This window comes from Dermatophagoides farinae, chromosome 4 (assembly GCF_024713945.1).
Source record: "Dermatophagoides farinae isolate YC_2012a chromosome 4, ASM2471394v1, whole genome shotgun sequence".
Taxonomy (NCBI): Eukaryota; Metazoa; Arthropoda; class Arachnida; order Sarcoptiformes; family Pyroglyphidae; genus Dermatophagoides; species Dermatophagoides farinae.
In genome coordinates, this window is record NC_134680.1 from 3,303,514 (window position 1) to 3,318,763 (window position 15,250).

The following is a 15,250-nucleotide window of genomic DNA, read 5'->3' on the forward strand; positions in this document are numbered from 1 at the left end:
TTTTTTGTGTTTCATCGGGAATTCAATTTTCGAAAAATTCCCTTGTCACCGACCAAAAAAAAAATTTCGATGAAACGTTTGACACGATTGATGATGATCACGATGAAATTAATCATAATAATACGATGTCAATCACCGGTAACTAATTATGATCCATTATTAGTTCGAAATGATAATCAAAAAATTCGTCATTGTCGCCAACAAACAATGGCAAATTATGCATATGGCCGATTATATTTTCTTATCGATCTTGGTGAACATGGTATATTGGTCTATTTCGAACGTTCCGATCGACAATGTAATTTTGAATGTTGGCATACGATTACAAGAAATCTAATGCCAGAAATGATGAATCCTAAATCCGTTTGTTATGAAATTGGCCATATTCTATGTCATAGATTTTTACAAAAACCATCATTTTTTAAAATGATTGTAATAATTTTGGATTCAATTTATTATCTACCGGCAAAAACCAATTCAAATCAATTAGCATTTCGTGTACAACATATGCCAGAATTGAAACGTCTTGCACAGATTAATGCCGAATTTGCTAAGATAAATTTTGCCGATCTTATTCAATATACATTTCGTCAAGAATTAACGAATATACGTTCGGTGAGCATTTTTTGGTCACATAAATCTTCAACATCAAAATATCCATCATTTTTTGTTCTCTATAATAATCCACGTTTTGATTATATTGCTCATACTTCGGCTGTTAATAGTAATAGTCATCGTAAGTGTAATTGATTTAATTGATTGTTCAAATTTCTCAATTTGTTTTGTTGATTTGATTGCAGTCATTATGACAATAGATATTGAGAATTATGGTCATTTGGATGCAATATATCGACCGGATATCTGGTGGATTCAGGCCAATCGATTGGTAATGCAATTATATCTGTTCCGCGCCGGATATTATATGCCCGAAATTTTTTGCCTACGCTGTCCGGTGATCTCATGGGAAATGACGTTTCCGACGATTCCATTACAATCATTATTCGATTGCCCGGTTAATCCTTGCCTATGGCCATTGATTGATGCTGTTTATTATGATCCACGAACTAAATTATATTATCTATTCCAAGGCCGTTGGATTTTTGTTTATAACCATAAAACAGATACTGGTGGCTTTGATGTCGGTAACACGGAGAAGGTTTTCCATTTTTGGAATCTAAATTTTCATGTTCGCTTTGCCACTGGTTTATCACAAGATAGCAAAGAATTATTATTTATTGGTTATAATCGGACAATAATTCGATCATTACAAACAGCAGTGTTGAATTTGGCGGAGAATAAACTTGATAACCCAAAGAAAGATCAACACCGTATATTTGAATCAATTAATTTTGATCGTCAAATTCGAGATTCAACAAAATTCGATGTAATTGCCGGACTTTTCACTATGGATTATGAAAATGGTCGAAATTATCTTTGGCTAATAATCAGTCACAATGATCGTATCATAGTAAGTGTCATCAATAATTGTAAGCAAAAAAAATTGAATTTCTTTTGGTCATTATTCGAAGCTTCAAATTTATATATCAGATGCAAATAATAATGGTAGTGTTGGTCCTTTTCGTCTCAAGCAATCGGAAACATTTTTCCAGATTCCATTCATCAATGCCATGTTCATTGTGAATCGACATTTTCATCTAATAATCGGTTATTTTGGATTCATATTCGAGATTGATCAAAAATTTAATTGGACAGAAAATTCGCTTACCAAAAGTCGTTGTAGACGAATTGTGATTCGAGATTATTTCCATTGTTCTGAATCTTATTTCAACTTAGGTCAAATAGATCGATTCGAAATAGATAAGAATGTTGCCCGTTGGTTTCGAACCTATTTGGATGAACCGGTATTGACCTCCGATATGGATCGAACTTTGTTTCGTCGTTGTCCACCTGTTGACCGCTGGTATACGAACAGTACGGTCGATACGATTGATTTTAATTATGATCCAAATATTGAAAACATGAATTATTGGTTACCGTGGACATTTTTTGATTTCGTCCAAATACAATCAATGTTATGGGTTATTGTTATAATTATTGTTGCCATAACATTCGTAGCTTGCATTATGATAATCTATTGTCCAATCATATGTCGATATATCACACGATCGGATCTTGAAAAACGAACACCATACCCAGAGATTGTTGATCCACAACTTTGGCGAGAAATGTTACACCATCAAAAACAATCAATACGACAGCGGCCATTTCAGCCAAATCTTCATCGATCGGTAGCAAAATATTTCGCTACCGACAAATACAAACGTCATAATAAGGATAATAGTTCGATGAAACAACGAAATAGTCCTCCTACTGATCCATTTTCAATTATCATGTCTAAACGACATAGTCGTAGATCATCAGCATATAGAACAACGAGTAAATGTAAAAAGTCTAACAGTCCAGCACAACAACAACGACGACGACAAAGAGGGTCATCATCATCACAATCATCAACATCATCACCATCACCGCCATCACCATCATCACCACCATTATCAACAACGAAACCTTCGACAATCATGAAAAAAAACCCTTCACTGTCAGGATTGATGCCCATATCATGGTCAAGACGTACAACAATGGCAGCGCCTACTCAACAACATTTTAATAATAATTATAAGACACAATCACCACCTGATCAACAACAACAACCAACATTCGATTCATCACGAATTTAAATAATAATAAATTAAAAATAATCACACTAGATGACACCTGATGCTTTTCTCTTTTTCTTATCACGTGATCTTAAATTAGGAGGAGTTAATGGATCATTCATTGTCATCAAGAATGAAATGAAGAACCCGCCCCTGATATAAATTAACAAGTGTTATGTGAATGTGTGTGTCGTCTGCAGTTGTTTTTAAACTGAATTAACGGTTGAATTTTTTTTTCAAATTTATTTTTTAATTTTTTTACTTTTAAAATTATAATATTTGTGATACAGAATTCAAACAGTGAGAGAAATAAAACACCACAATGACAACCGAATTTGTCAAAGGTTGGCTGTTGCTCGATACACTGGGCGAAGGTCGTTTTGGCGAGTAAGTTTTTTTTAGACACGATTTTTTTTAAAATCAAATTTAATTTTTTTTTTTTTAATATTCAAAGAGTTAAATTATTAATGAACAAAGATAGCCGTGATATGGTTGCCGTCAAAGTATTGGCCGTTAAAAACATTGAACACGATAAACAGATTAAAAAGGAAATCTGCATCCATAAAAATCTTCGACATGAGAATATCATAAGTTTTTATGGTACTCGTCGTGATGAACAATCACAAATTGAATATATATTCTTGGAATATGCTCAAAATGGTGAACTATTCGAACATATTGAACCAGATGTCGGAATGGAACGAATAAAAGCAGCAAAAATTTTTATTCAACTATTGAACGGTGTTGAATATATACATCAACGTGGAATCGTACATCGTGATTTAAAACCGGAAAACTTATTGCTTGATAAGAATTATATGTTGAAAATTGCAGATTTTGGTATGGCTACATTGTTTCGTCACAATGGAAAGGAACGATTATTGACACAAATGTGTGGTTCCATACCGTATATTGCACCCGAAGTTCTTCGTAATCAACCACATTATGCGGAACCATTGGATATGTAATTTATAATTATTATTATTTTTTTGCTGAATTGATTTTATATAAAATTTTTCAATTAGATGGAGTTGTGGTATCATACTGGTAGCAATGTTATCTGGTGAATTACCATGGCTAGAAGCTACCGAAAAGAATGAACATTATCAAAAATGGATCCGTGGCCGTTATAGTTTACATTTGAACCCATGGTTAAAAATCGATACGATAACCATTGCATTATTGAAGACAATTTTTGAATCTGATCCATCGAAACGAGCACGTTTTGATCGAATTCGTTCACATCGTGCTTATATTAATTTGAAAAATCTTATCGATTATGATAAAGATTCCGGACGAAAATCATCATTATATAAACGTCATGTTCCTTCTGTTGACAGTTTTGCATCACAACCACAACCAAAACTTGTTGCAAGCCAAGCAATGATGACTTGTCAAAAGGATGATGATTGTGATCGAGAAAATATGACAGATGAAACCGATTACGATTATTGTGGCAACAGTTGGACATCATTTTCGCAACCAAATCGTATTCAAGACATGTTTCTATCGACTCAGACACAGATGGAATTAGGTGGTGGTACTTCACAAGGAATCACTCCCCCAGAAATGACCATATATTTTCGTGTCGTACGTCGTATGACAAGATTTATGTCGATGAAAAATTTCTCAGCCACAATTAAAGCATTGGAACGAGCATTCGATGATTTACAATGGTCTTGGAAACGGCAAATGATTGGACAGTATAAAATACAGATTATCTGTAATCGACGAAATCAAATACCATTGATATTTCGATCAACTGTAAATGATATGTCAAAGGGTAAAATTCTTGTCGATTTTCGTCTTGCCAAAGGTGATGGTATTGAATTTAAACGACAATTTTTAACCATAAAAAATCTACTTAAACCAATCATACAATCATATGGACACAATGTTCTACAGGAAGATATTCTCAATGATGATTCTAACTTGGATTAATGAATGATTGAATTAGGAATTATTTTATTGTGGAAAATTATTTTTGTTATTTGTATAATGTAAAATTTCATAAATAAAAAAAATTATATTTTATCGCGATTCACTTGTCGTAACTGTAGCCATGTACGAATCCGTTGCATTTCTTGCCATGATCCAGTAAGATTTTTCGAACTTTGCCATTGTTCTTTACATTCGTTTAATAATCGTTTTAAATGTTGATAAGATTCTGGATGATTTTGTATAGTGAAATTCTGGCCAAGGATTTCCATGATTTCTTGTTGAAATTTTCGAGTATTTTCCAATAAATTTTCATCAGATAAAGATTGATAGGATTGTATAATATCTAAAAAGTTTTTTTCAATAATAAAATTATAATTGATTTTAGAATAATAATCAACCTTACATACCAGATAATGTTCGTATAATGGTTTCATCATCTTCGATTGGAATTTTTTGCTCTGTACATTGGTGTTGTAATTCAATTGCAAATTTTTCTACATTTTCAGCTTGCATTAATGTTTCTGATAATAATCGATATCTTCGTATTTGTTGTTTCAATTTAACATGTTCATCATGAATTTTTTCATAATTCGTTTTCAATTCATCAAGTCGATGTAAATTTGTCGATAATTCTTGTTCTTTCAATTTGAGCCGTGATTGTTTTTCACGAATATCAGTCAATTCCAGAATGGCAAATCGATCATGGATCAAATCAGTGATTTTTTCCAGATCAAAATCATTTGTATTATCGATGGATGATAGCTGATTGGCTGGAAATAAACGTGGATTGATTGTTTTACGTCGATTCATTATGACAATTTCGAATTAATTTTTCAAACGGCTCGACAAAAAAAAATATCACATGATCAAATACAAAACAAACGTTTTGGTGTGAGCTACCATCTATGTGTAACAAACCGAAATGTATTCACCAATTATGATCATTTGGTGAAATGAAATTTTTCCTTTAACCTTCAATTATAACCAGGATTTTATTTGCCATTCTATTCTATGGTTTTGTGCAAAATGAATAAATATCGAAATTCAATCAATCGATCATAGACGTTCAATGTCATTGTTTTTATTGTTCAGTGAAGCGTTATATCGATTATTGCTAACTAATATATTATCATCATCCATATCATATAATCGTTGTTATTGGAAATATAATGACGACATTATCGTCATTGATATATGGAATTTGAAGAATAAAAATGGTAATCATCATCTATATTATCAATAACGAGTGATAATTTTAAATAAATTTTATTGTAGATGATAATTTTAAATTGGAACTGAAAAAAAAATCTAACGATGACAACAATAACCAATTTGCTTGATCATATCAATTAATTCATCTATCAATCGTTATTGTCGCTAATGGTTCACTTGTTGCCATTTTATATTCTCCAATCACCTTTTACTCACAGATAAATAAAAATACTCTTTTAAAGGTTAGTGTGTGATTCATTTTTTTTTGTTGTTTTTGCAATAATGAAATATGTATTTAATCTGAATGATCAGATCATGATTTGATTCTATTGTGTATATTTTTTCTTTTTTTTCCAAAATTCAAAAATCTAAAAAAATTTCTGAAATGATGATAAACACATTATTTAATTTTTCTCAACATTCATGGTTATCGATATTTTTGTTAATTTTTTGTATTTTTGATGGTAATTTTTCTTGAATACCTGTAGATAATTATAATTTGGTTCCGCTTAGGTTATTCGATTTTTTTTTTATAAATAAAACATTCGAATCTTGTGTGTGAGAGTGTATTGTTTGTATGCATGCATGTATATCACGTATACATGAAAATTTTGTTTGTGTGTGTATGTTTATAGCGAGCCACTGATCACTTTTCTTTCAATTTCATCCATCATTGCTCAAAGGACCATTTTCAACAATTATCATTGGAATGAATTCAACATTTTTGATTGCCATTCAGGTAAATACATGCAAAATTGTTGTTTTTTTTGTTTTAATCAAACATGTTCTCATTCATACAGATTAGATTTTTTTTTCATAAATGGATGATCAAATGATTATTAATAGACAAAACCAAAAATTTGAAACCAAAAAAAGATGATTATCGATGATCATCATAATCATAATAATGAATGAAATGACAACATTTCCGTTCAATGAACAAACGAATATTTTACAACAACAACAATCGAATGAGCAAAATTTCTTCGCATTACGAAATAATCGTATTGTTCATTCACCTGTCATTAATGATAATCATCTATTAAGCAACAATAATAATAATAATAATGGTCGACTTAATCGAAAGACATTAATATTACGTTGGATAATAATTCTTATATCGATCTTATCAATATCAGTGATTACGATTGCAGTCGCTTACTGTATGCATAATAGGAAATGAGGAAAAAAATTACAATATTAGCATCTTTCTCTTTATACGTTTTTCCCTTTTTTTTTAATTGTTATCGGCCATTGTGATTAATTTTGTCATTTTTTTATTTCCTTTTAAAACAACAATACAGTCATCTTATACGATACTAATAATAACAATATTGTCAATGCTCGTCATCATCATCAAGGGATCAATATGAATTGTAAAAAATCATTTTCTGAAATTGATTCACAGGAATCAAATAAACGTGAACAAGAATTAGTAAATAGTGGCAATTATTTAAGCATCTATTTTGTTACTTATAATGTTGCATCCAAAGAGCCGAGTGGATCTTTTGCTGAATTATTCGCTTTATATCATCGCCGTTATGATGCCTATGCAATTGTTTTGGAAGAAATGCCAATGAAAACATTTTTATACATCGATGGATGGCGTACATCATTTGAACAATTATTTCGACAAATTGATTATGTTCTTCTTCGAAAAGAATCCTCTATCTTTACGGGTGTGTTTCTATTCGTACGTCGTCGTGATATTGACCGTTATTCATATGTTCAGGTATATTCTTTAGATATTTTTCCAAGTGAAATCATTAATAACCTTTTTTAATTTCAAGACTTATCCAGTAAAAATACAAAGCGATAGAGCATTTGCATTCAAAGGTGCTGTTGGTCTACGATTCATCTATAATAAAGTTCAGATAGCCATTATTGGTGCACATCTAACACCACATGATGAAAATTATCAAAAACGTATTAAAGATATAATGACAATCATGTCAGAAGTTTATTTTAGCAATTATAGCGATACTGTCTCTAATCAAGAGTATGTATGATGAAACATGCAAATGTGTCCGTAATTTATCAGAATTTAATTTAATTTAATTTTATAGCATTACATTTTTATTTGGTGATCTCAATTTTCGCCTTAATCCAATGAACGAACCAAATGAATCATATAATGAAGCGCACGAATTTGAATCGATCACACAGTTTATTCGTGAAAATCAAAATAATTCCGATCATCCAGATCGTTATGAATCGTTGCTGAAATATGATCAAATTCGTTATGCCATACATAAAGGTGAAGCCATTAAGGATTATGAAGAATCGCCCATAACATTTGCACCAACGTTTAAATTTGTCTTGGATTCATGTGATCAATATGATCGTAAACGTCGTCCGGCGTGGACTGATCGAATTTTATGGCGTAATCTTTTAAAAATTCAAAGCAATTTGCAAAAAATTGACCCTTCAAAAGTGGCAAAAATTGAACCTATAGTAATGTATTACGATTCAATACCACAATATACGTTAAGTGATCATAAACCTGTCAGGCAATTGGTATGGATACCAATTATGGAAATGAAACAACTGAAAAAAGATCTAGCACGACAACGTCGTGATCGACGCCGTCTTACATTACCGTCAGCATTTGATAAACCACCAGTCCCTCATCGACGTTTACGATCCGATTCGGCTACATCTTTTGTTCCACGAACAATGAATGAATTTCATATAGGTCAAGAACCAATGGCTATGTTATCTAATGAAATATCAACTGCTAGTTCATTGTTGAAATTCGAAATTGACAAAGATTGGTGGCCTAATGTTGATGATCCAGGATTATTTGAACCAAGTTATCGAATTGAATTTTATCATATACCAGATTGGAATCAAACTAAAAAGTTTTATGTGCATTTTCGAATTTTAAGCAATAATGATGATGATGATCACGATCGAAGACCAGTATCGATTCGTGATCCATCTGTTAAACGTTTCCTTAACCCTTGGGATTGGGTCGGCCTTTTCCCTGAAAATTTCACTTCGTTAGATGATTTCTTAACGTTTTCTTATCCAAAATTCGGAAATGCTTTACCAACGGAACAAGCAGCCGATGCTTTGTCCATGTTAAATATTGACGATGATAATCACGATGAAACCAGAGATTCTGATCCTGTTTCACAACAAGGTGATCAACAATTGAATAGAGATTCCGACAAAGAAACTTCGAGCTTAACTGCGGATACAGATGCAGAACCAGAGTCAGCCAATCATACGGATGAAGTATTTCCCGTCTATTTCGATGAAAGCATACCCATTTTAGCTGGACGTTACTTATTGGTTTATGTTCGACACAATGGTGATGTTATTGGAATATCAGAACCATTTCAAATTGAAAGAGATATTGATATGTCTAGTGATATTCAATAATAATGAAAAGAAACAATAATGATTTTTCTTTTGGCCAAAACTTTTTTTTCTTTGTTTATTCGCCTTCACCAGACTTATATCCCGAATATACACGCACGTGCTTATTTTATTACTTAATTATTATTATAATTCTTAATTTGTTAAACATTGAAAAATAATAATCTGTGGTTGTTGTTTTTATATATTAACGAAACAATTTTAAAAAAAGTAAAAATTTTCTGTCCTTATGTCTATGAATGGATTCTGGTATAGTATTATACAATAGTCTCTTGTATATTCATTTATTGTGTGTGTGTGTGTGTGTGTGTGTTTGAGTAACCATGCTCTGTGTGGATCTTTGTTGTTCAACCATTTGAATTTTTTTTTTGTTTCAAACCCAAATTCTTTATATCAATATATACCTGCAGGTTAAGAGTTTGCGCCAAGTTTCTTCACAGCACACCAAATCATTTCAATCGATCCTGTTTTTTTTCTTGTTAGTTTTTGTCATCATGTCATCATCATGAATGAAATGTATGCCAGTGTGCTATTGCATCATGTCGATTGACATTTAATTTTTTTCAAATTTGATTCAATCTGTTTAGGATTAAAATTATGTAATCAAATGAAAATGGCTGATTCTTCATCATCGACTACAGATAATCCCAATATCGATTCGACATTGGCCTTACGTCGTCAACGTCGGTCGACATCAAATCCATTTTATCAGCAACAACAATCGTCATCATCAACGACAACTAGAAAATCATCAACCGTCGATAATGTATCGATATCAAAATCAATGATCAAATCTGACAGTAATATCTCAAAAGATTGTGATGACGATTTCAAGGACGAAACGGCCATTCCTGAACAATTACAACAGAATTGCCGTTGGTCATTGACCGAACCATTAGAAGCATGTGACATTCAAGGAAATTGGTATCCTGCTAAGATTGTTGAAATTAAAAATGATAAAATAAAGATACATTTTTTACGTTGGAAGTAAGTAATCTTTTCTTTTAATGCTAAAATACACACAATAATGACAATGAATAACAAAAATGTCCGGTATCATTATTTGGTGCGTGTAGATATCCTGTAGCATGCAATGCCGCATCTTTCGCATGCATGTGTGTATGTCGTAATAATCGATGTATTCGTCCATTTCATACAAAAATAATAAGCTATATAGACAAACAGGCAGGCATTTGATTCGAATGTGTTTATTTTCCTTATTATTTGAATTTCCTTATTGAAAAAAAAAATTTTGTTTATCAAATTCATCTATTTATTTGATTGTAATATATACTTTATATAGAAAACGGTATGATCAATGGTTTCCTATGGATACGGATTTGATTCGTCCACGTAGTGATCCAAATGATCCAAATCGTCAAATGGTACAAAAAGCGTTGAAATTCGAAGTGAATGAAGAAATTTTAGCCCGTTGGACAGATCAGAAATTCTATCCGGCACGAATAACAACATTCTATAGTAAAGGACAATATTGTCAGGTGTTATTCTATGATGGATATCGTAAAAAAGTTAAAGTTAGTTCATTACAAAAAATGCCTGATGATTATGATGGTGAACAGGTTCCACCACCTATTCAACCGTTAAAACCAGCTTTTCCAACATCTCCAACGATACCATTAAATCTTGAAACACCGGAATCGATGCAGAAAAATAATTCATTTGTTTGCGATATATGTCAGAAAGGTTTTCGAAAGGAAAGTCTTTTACTTCAACATAAAAAACATTTTCATAAGACCGAATTGGATGATGTACCATCATTGGTTCCACCACAGCTACGGATACACAAAACAAATCGTCATGAAAAACAAAAATCACATGATTCTGGTGATGATGTTAAAATGTCTAAAATTAAAACTGAAACAGATGTGGCAGAAGATGGGACAGCAGCCATAAACACAACCAACGAGTTGGTAGATCGAGGAAAACGTAAAAATGAATCAACACCATCACCACAATCAAGTGATTCTATAAATGTTAGTAAAAAAATCAAACAAGAACAAGATCATGATTCAGAATCAGTGGATTCACCGAAAACTGGTCAAACATCCTCGAAATCATCAATGAAATCATTGACCGTAATCCTACCAGCATGGTCATCACGAAGATCAACAAAACCGAATACAACATTGCTATTTAAAGATGCACGACTTGAAGCTGAGGAACATGAAAATGATAATATTGAAGAATTTGTCAAATGTATCTGTCCACTGGATGAAGAAAGTGGTCTTATGGTCCAATGTGAGGTAAGCACATTTTAATATATGCAATCTTTGAACAGTTAAAAAATTTTTCTTTTTTCCATAGCTATGTCTTGCATGGCAGCATGGATCATGTGCCGGTTTTCACAGTGAAAATGATGTTCCGCCCAGCGGTTATGTAAGTTGTTTCAAATATTTTTCTTTTGGATTGAAAATTTATTTTTTTTTTCATCCTTTGCGAATAGTTTTGTCAATTTTGTCGACAAGCACCGAAAAGTGTACGGACACAACAAAATTCCTATCAGCTAAATCATTGGCTTAAGAATGGACAGCCACCACAATTCACACCAGCTATGTTTGTACCTATCGATGGTACAATTGGGATTAGAAATGATTCTGTTAATAAATTTATGAATCCAATGATGAATTATATAAATGGCCAACAACAACGGAAACATGAATCATTAAATCAAGGTTTGTAATGATATCTTCGAGAGAACAAATCAGGAATTTTAGTTATTTTGATTTTTTTCCGACCGAATACCCTTTTTACTCTTGATTATTCAAATTTGATAAACCAGAATTATCACAACGAAAATCATTCACATTACATGATCTTACATTACAATCTACGACGACGTCAATCACACATAATTTAACAAATGATTCCTCACCTACAGGTCATTTGATATCCACAGGAATAAAAAAATCCGAAATGATGGACAATGAATTTTTCGGTTCGGAAATGGGTATTGTTCTTCATCACCATCATAGGCCAATGGATTCAGATCTGGAAGATAATGACGATGAAGAAGATCTACAACATCTTCGTGCAACGAATCAATTATCATCGGCCCTGTATGATTGTATGATCAATCTTCATGCATTGAATTATAAAATTCAGCAACAACGGTAAATCTAGATTAACCATTCGAATATCTTTTCATTTTATTTAATTTTTTTAACTATATAGAAAAAAATTTAATAATGATGAAATAGTCGAAATTGAACAGCAACAACGTCAATTATTATCGAACATGGATCTAATCCAACAGAAATTGGAAAAAATTGAAAAAGATGTCGAACAAAAAGATTCGTATGCCATCCATACATCAAGTTCAACATTATCTGCCACATCGCCGGAAAATTTTGGCATCTCTTCTGATGTTGTAATGCCTAGTTTACTTCCACCTCCGCCACAAATGACGACACCAATTAAATCATCTAATTTATTTGGAATGTCTAATAGTAATTCTGCTGGTGTTTGTGCTGAATCGAATGATTCATCCATTCAAAATCAGCCTACATTGTCGGCATTGAATTCATCAGATGCCATCAATAATTCTGATAACGATCATGGTTTAATGTTGAAATCATTAAATGGTTCTGGTTCCAGTGGCGCTGGTGATCTTTCTCAATCACAAAAACAATTATCCAATGATCAATCACCATCACAGCCACCTTTAGCACGATTATTACTGTCAACGACTAATACAACAGTAAATACGGGAAATTCATCTTGTTCGTCATCATCACATCCACAAAATACAAGTCATCATCATAGCCATCCATCGATGACACATGATTTTCTGCCGGTTAATCTAACCGATGGTGAAATGAAATTAGAATTATCTTATCATTATCGTGATTTACAGATTGCCCGTGAACTTGTTCTATTATGTAGTAGATAATCGATATCATCATAGCCGTCATAATTTTTGCACCAGATTTTTTTTATTTTCCATCTACAAGTATCGCCCAAACACCCATTCAGACACTCGATCAATCGATCAAAAAAATTCATTTATACATACATGCCACACCTGCGTTTATATTGTTTGATTCTTCATTTTTTTATTTGAATTATTCCATTTTGTAGCTGTTTTTTCTGTTCTGTTTTTTTTTGTCATTTTTTCCCTCTCATTGTCAACCTTTATTGATGAATGAATGTTTGTATGTAGTTGTTTAATTTTTTTCTAGTTATTTCTATATAAAAAAACAAAGAAAAAGAAAAAAAAATGGCAACAACCCGCTATATGTTTGAAACATGACGAATGACGGACCGTGAATAAATAAAGAATACACGTCAAGACATTTAATTTTTTTCTTCAAATAAAAATTGTTGAAATTGAGAATTTTCGAGAAAATAAATTGTTTAATTTTTTTGCAAAATGTTCAAAGCGAATATGTTTGTTTAAAATTATTACGTATTAATTTTTGTTTCTTTTCCCAGTTTCATTATCGGGAAAAGAAAACGGATCAAATCGGTTCGATCAAATGATGACCGATTAGATTCATCCAATACCAACATGACAAACACATACACACACACACACGCAAACATTGTATTGGCTATATTATAATTGAATTTAAGATAAAGAAACACCTTTTTTAACATCGTTAAAGAATTATCATCAAAGATAATACCGCCCTTTATGTACACAAACACACACACACACACACACACGCGAACCAACTGTGAAACGAAAATCAAATGAATTCAAAATAAGACAACGTGGCCAAAGTTTAAATTATATTCCATTCATATCGTTTGAATTATCATCTCGTCAGATATAGATAGACACCAGAAAAAAAGATTAGAATATTCTAAATGCGGAAATTGATTTTTTTTTCTATTCATTCAATATTTGTTTGTTTGTCATTTATATCATCATTTCAATTGTGGGAATATTCAATAAATATCTGGAGGATATAGTTGAATTTATTTTTGGATTGAATTTCCTGCCTGGCTGGTTGCAAAATGGCTCATCATAAAAAAAAGTAAAATTGTATCTATGTTGCGTGGGTGGTTTCGTACAATGATAATTACTTTTTTTTGCTTTTTATATTTATATTCGTCATATCGATTGTATCCAATGATGTCGATCACACCACAGGAGCTAAATAAATGAATGAATGTTTAACTGATCAGTAATAATGACGATGACGATGATGATAATGATTTAATTAAAATCCGTTTATTTTCACGATAATCAGATGGCTGGGTTTATTATTATTATTAGATTTTATAAATAATACTTATTAAATACACACATACCCGCTTAGGGTGAAGAAAAAAAATGAACATTTATATGTATATTCAAAGAGGATCTATGGATTGATGAATGAAAAGGATTTTCCAGCTACCAAAAAATTCTTTTTTTCCTTCAGATTGTGAATTGTCATATGTGTGCGTGGGTGGATGTTATATGAATAATTTTTTTTTTGTTTTGTTCTTTTCGTTTATTTCAATAAATCTAACTTGGTTTCCACACTACTTGGTTGGTAACTGAAAAATTCTTTGAAATGTAAAACAAAAACCTACACACCAACATAGAATACCCAAAAAAGAAAGAGGCGACGAAATTTTTTTTTCAATTTTTCTTTTCGATGTCTTCATATATTTCCTTTATCACAAACAACAAAAAAAAATCAATGCAAAGGGGTTGCTAGTGTGAACAACCAATGTGATATGTGATCGACAAACAAAAAAAAATGAAATAACAAAAGGAATTAAATAAACGAAACAAACATCGCTGATTTCAGAAATCAATCTGAATTAATAATATTATTATTGTATCCTGAACCAGTGGATTTAATTCTTGTTACCGGTCATTACTAATTTACTGTCATGATATTACGTTTTTGATAGTAAGCGGCTAATAAATGAAGCTTTTTTTCATCAAACTTTTTGGATTATTCGATTATTATTATTATTATAATCATACATTGAGTATTTGTGGAAAAATTCGTTGTTATTATTTACTATTATTACACATAAAAGGAAAAATTAAATTAACCGGAATCACCCAAAGA

General features: G+C 31.6%; 5 protein-coding genes across 8 annotated transcripts; 4 read left to right on the top strand and 1 right to left on the bottom strand.

The window, feature by feature from the left end:
• The first annotated feature begins 12 nt into the window (after positions 1 to 12).
• LOC124500560 (uncharacterized) lies at positions 13 to 2,726 on the top strand. The gene is made up of 3 exons (XM_075730512.1): positions 13 to 736; positions 801 to 1,468; positions 1,530 to 2,726. The coding sequence occupies exons 1-3, from the start codon at positions 70 to 72 to the stop codon at positions 2,697 to 2,699; spliced, it is 2,505 nt and encodes an 834-aa protein (XP_075586627.1). The 5' UTR covers positions 13 to 69; the 3' UTR covers positions 2,700 to 2,726.
• Positions 2,727 to 2,876: 150 nt separating this feature from the next.
• grp (serine/threonine-protein kinase grp) lies at positions 2,877 to 4,712 on the top strand. The gene is made up of 3 exons (XM_047052429.2): positions 2,877 to 3,065; positions 3,133 to 3,642; positions 3,704 to 4,712. Exons 1-3 carry the CDS (start codon positions 3,001 to 3,003, stop codon positions 4,617 to 4,619), a joined length of 1,491 nt encoding a protein of 496 aa, XP_046908385.1. The 5' UTR covers positions 2,877 to 3,000; the 3' UTR covers positions 4,620 to 4,712.
• LOC124490054 (uncharacterized) lies at positions 4,627 to 5,516 on the bottom strand. The gene is made up of 2 exons (XM_047052524.2): positions 5,027 to 5,516; positions 4,627 to 4,962 (listed from the first exon to the last, which is right to left on the bottom strand). Exons 1-2 carry the CDS (start codon positions 5,427 to 5,429, stop codon positions 4,703 to 4,705), a joined length of 663 nt encoding a protein of 220 aa, XP_046908480.1. The 5' UTR covers positions 5,430 to 5,516; the 3' UTR covers positions 4,627 to 4,702.
• A 36-nt stretch (positions 5,517 to 5,552) lies between these two features.
• LOC124489945 (uncharacterized) lies at positions 5,553 to 9,445 on the top strand. Of its 3 annotated transcripts, XM_075729882.1 has the most exons (6): positions 5,895 to 6,073; positions 6,515 to 6,570; positions 6,632 to 6,994; positions 7,136 to 7,563; positions 7,622 to 7,830; positions 7,898 to 9,445. In XM_075729882.1, the coding sequence occupies exons 3-6, from the start codon at positions 6,718 to 6,720 to the stop codon at positions 9,216 to 9,218; spliced, it is 2,235 nt and encodes a 744-aa protein (XP_075585997.1). In that variant the 5' UTR covers positions 5,895 to 6,073; positions 6,515 to 6,570; positions 6,632 to 6,717; the 3' UTR covers positions 9,219 to 9,445. The 3 variants fall into 3 exon arrangements, with proteins under 3 accessions (XP_046908333.1, XP_075585997.1, XP_075585998.1); XM_047052377.2 differs by lacking the exons at positions 6,515 to 6,570; positions 6,632 to 6,994 and adding an exon at positions 5,553 to 5,836; XM_075729883.1 differs by lacking the exons at positions 6,515 to 6,570; positions 6,632 to 6,994 and having other exon boundaries at positions 6,046 to 6,295.
• Positions 9,446 to 9,501: 56 nt separating this feature from the next.
• Positions 9,502 to 13,606, top strand: MBD-R2 (PHD finger protein MBD-R2). Of its 2 annotated transcripts, none has more exons than XM_047052355.2 (7): positions 9,502 to 9,731; positions 9,803 to 10,202; positions 10,519 to 11,479; positions 11,541 to 11,612; positions 11,680 to 11,908; positions 12,016 to 12,346; positions 12,408 to 13,606. In XM_047052355.2, the coding sequence occupies exons 2-7, from the start codon at positions 9,823 to 9,825 to the stop codon at positions 13,123 to 13,125; spliced, it is 2,691 nt and encodes an 896-aa protein (XP_046908311.1). In that variant the 5' UTR covers positions 9,502 to 9,731; positions 9,803 to 9,822; the 3' UTR covers positions 13,126 to 13,606. The 2 variants fall into 2 exon arrangements, with proteins under 2 accessions (XP_046908311.1, XP_046908313.1); XM_047052357.2 differs by having other exon boundaries at positions 12,115 to 12,346.
• Positions 13,607 to 15,250: the final 1,644 nt, after the last annotated feature.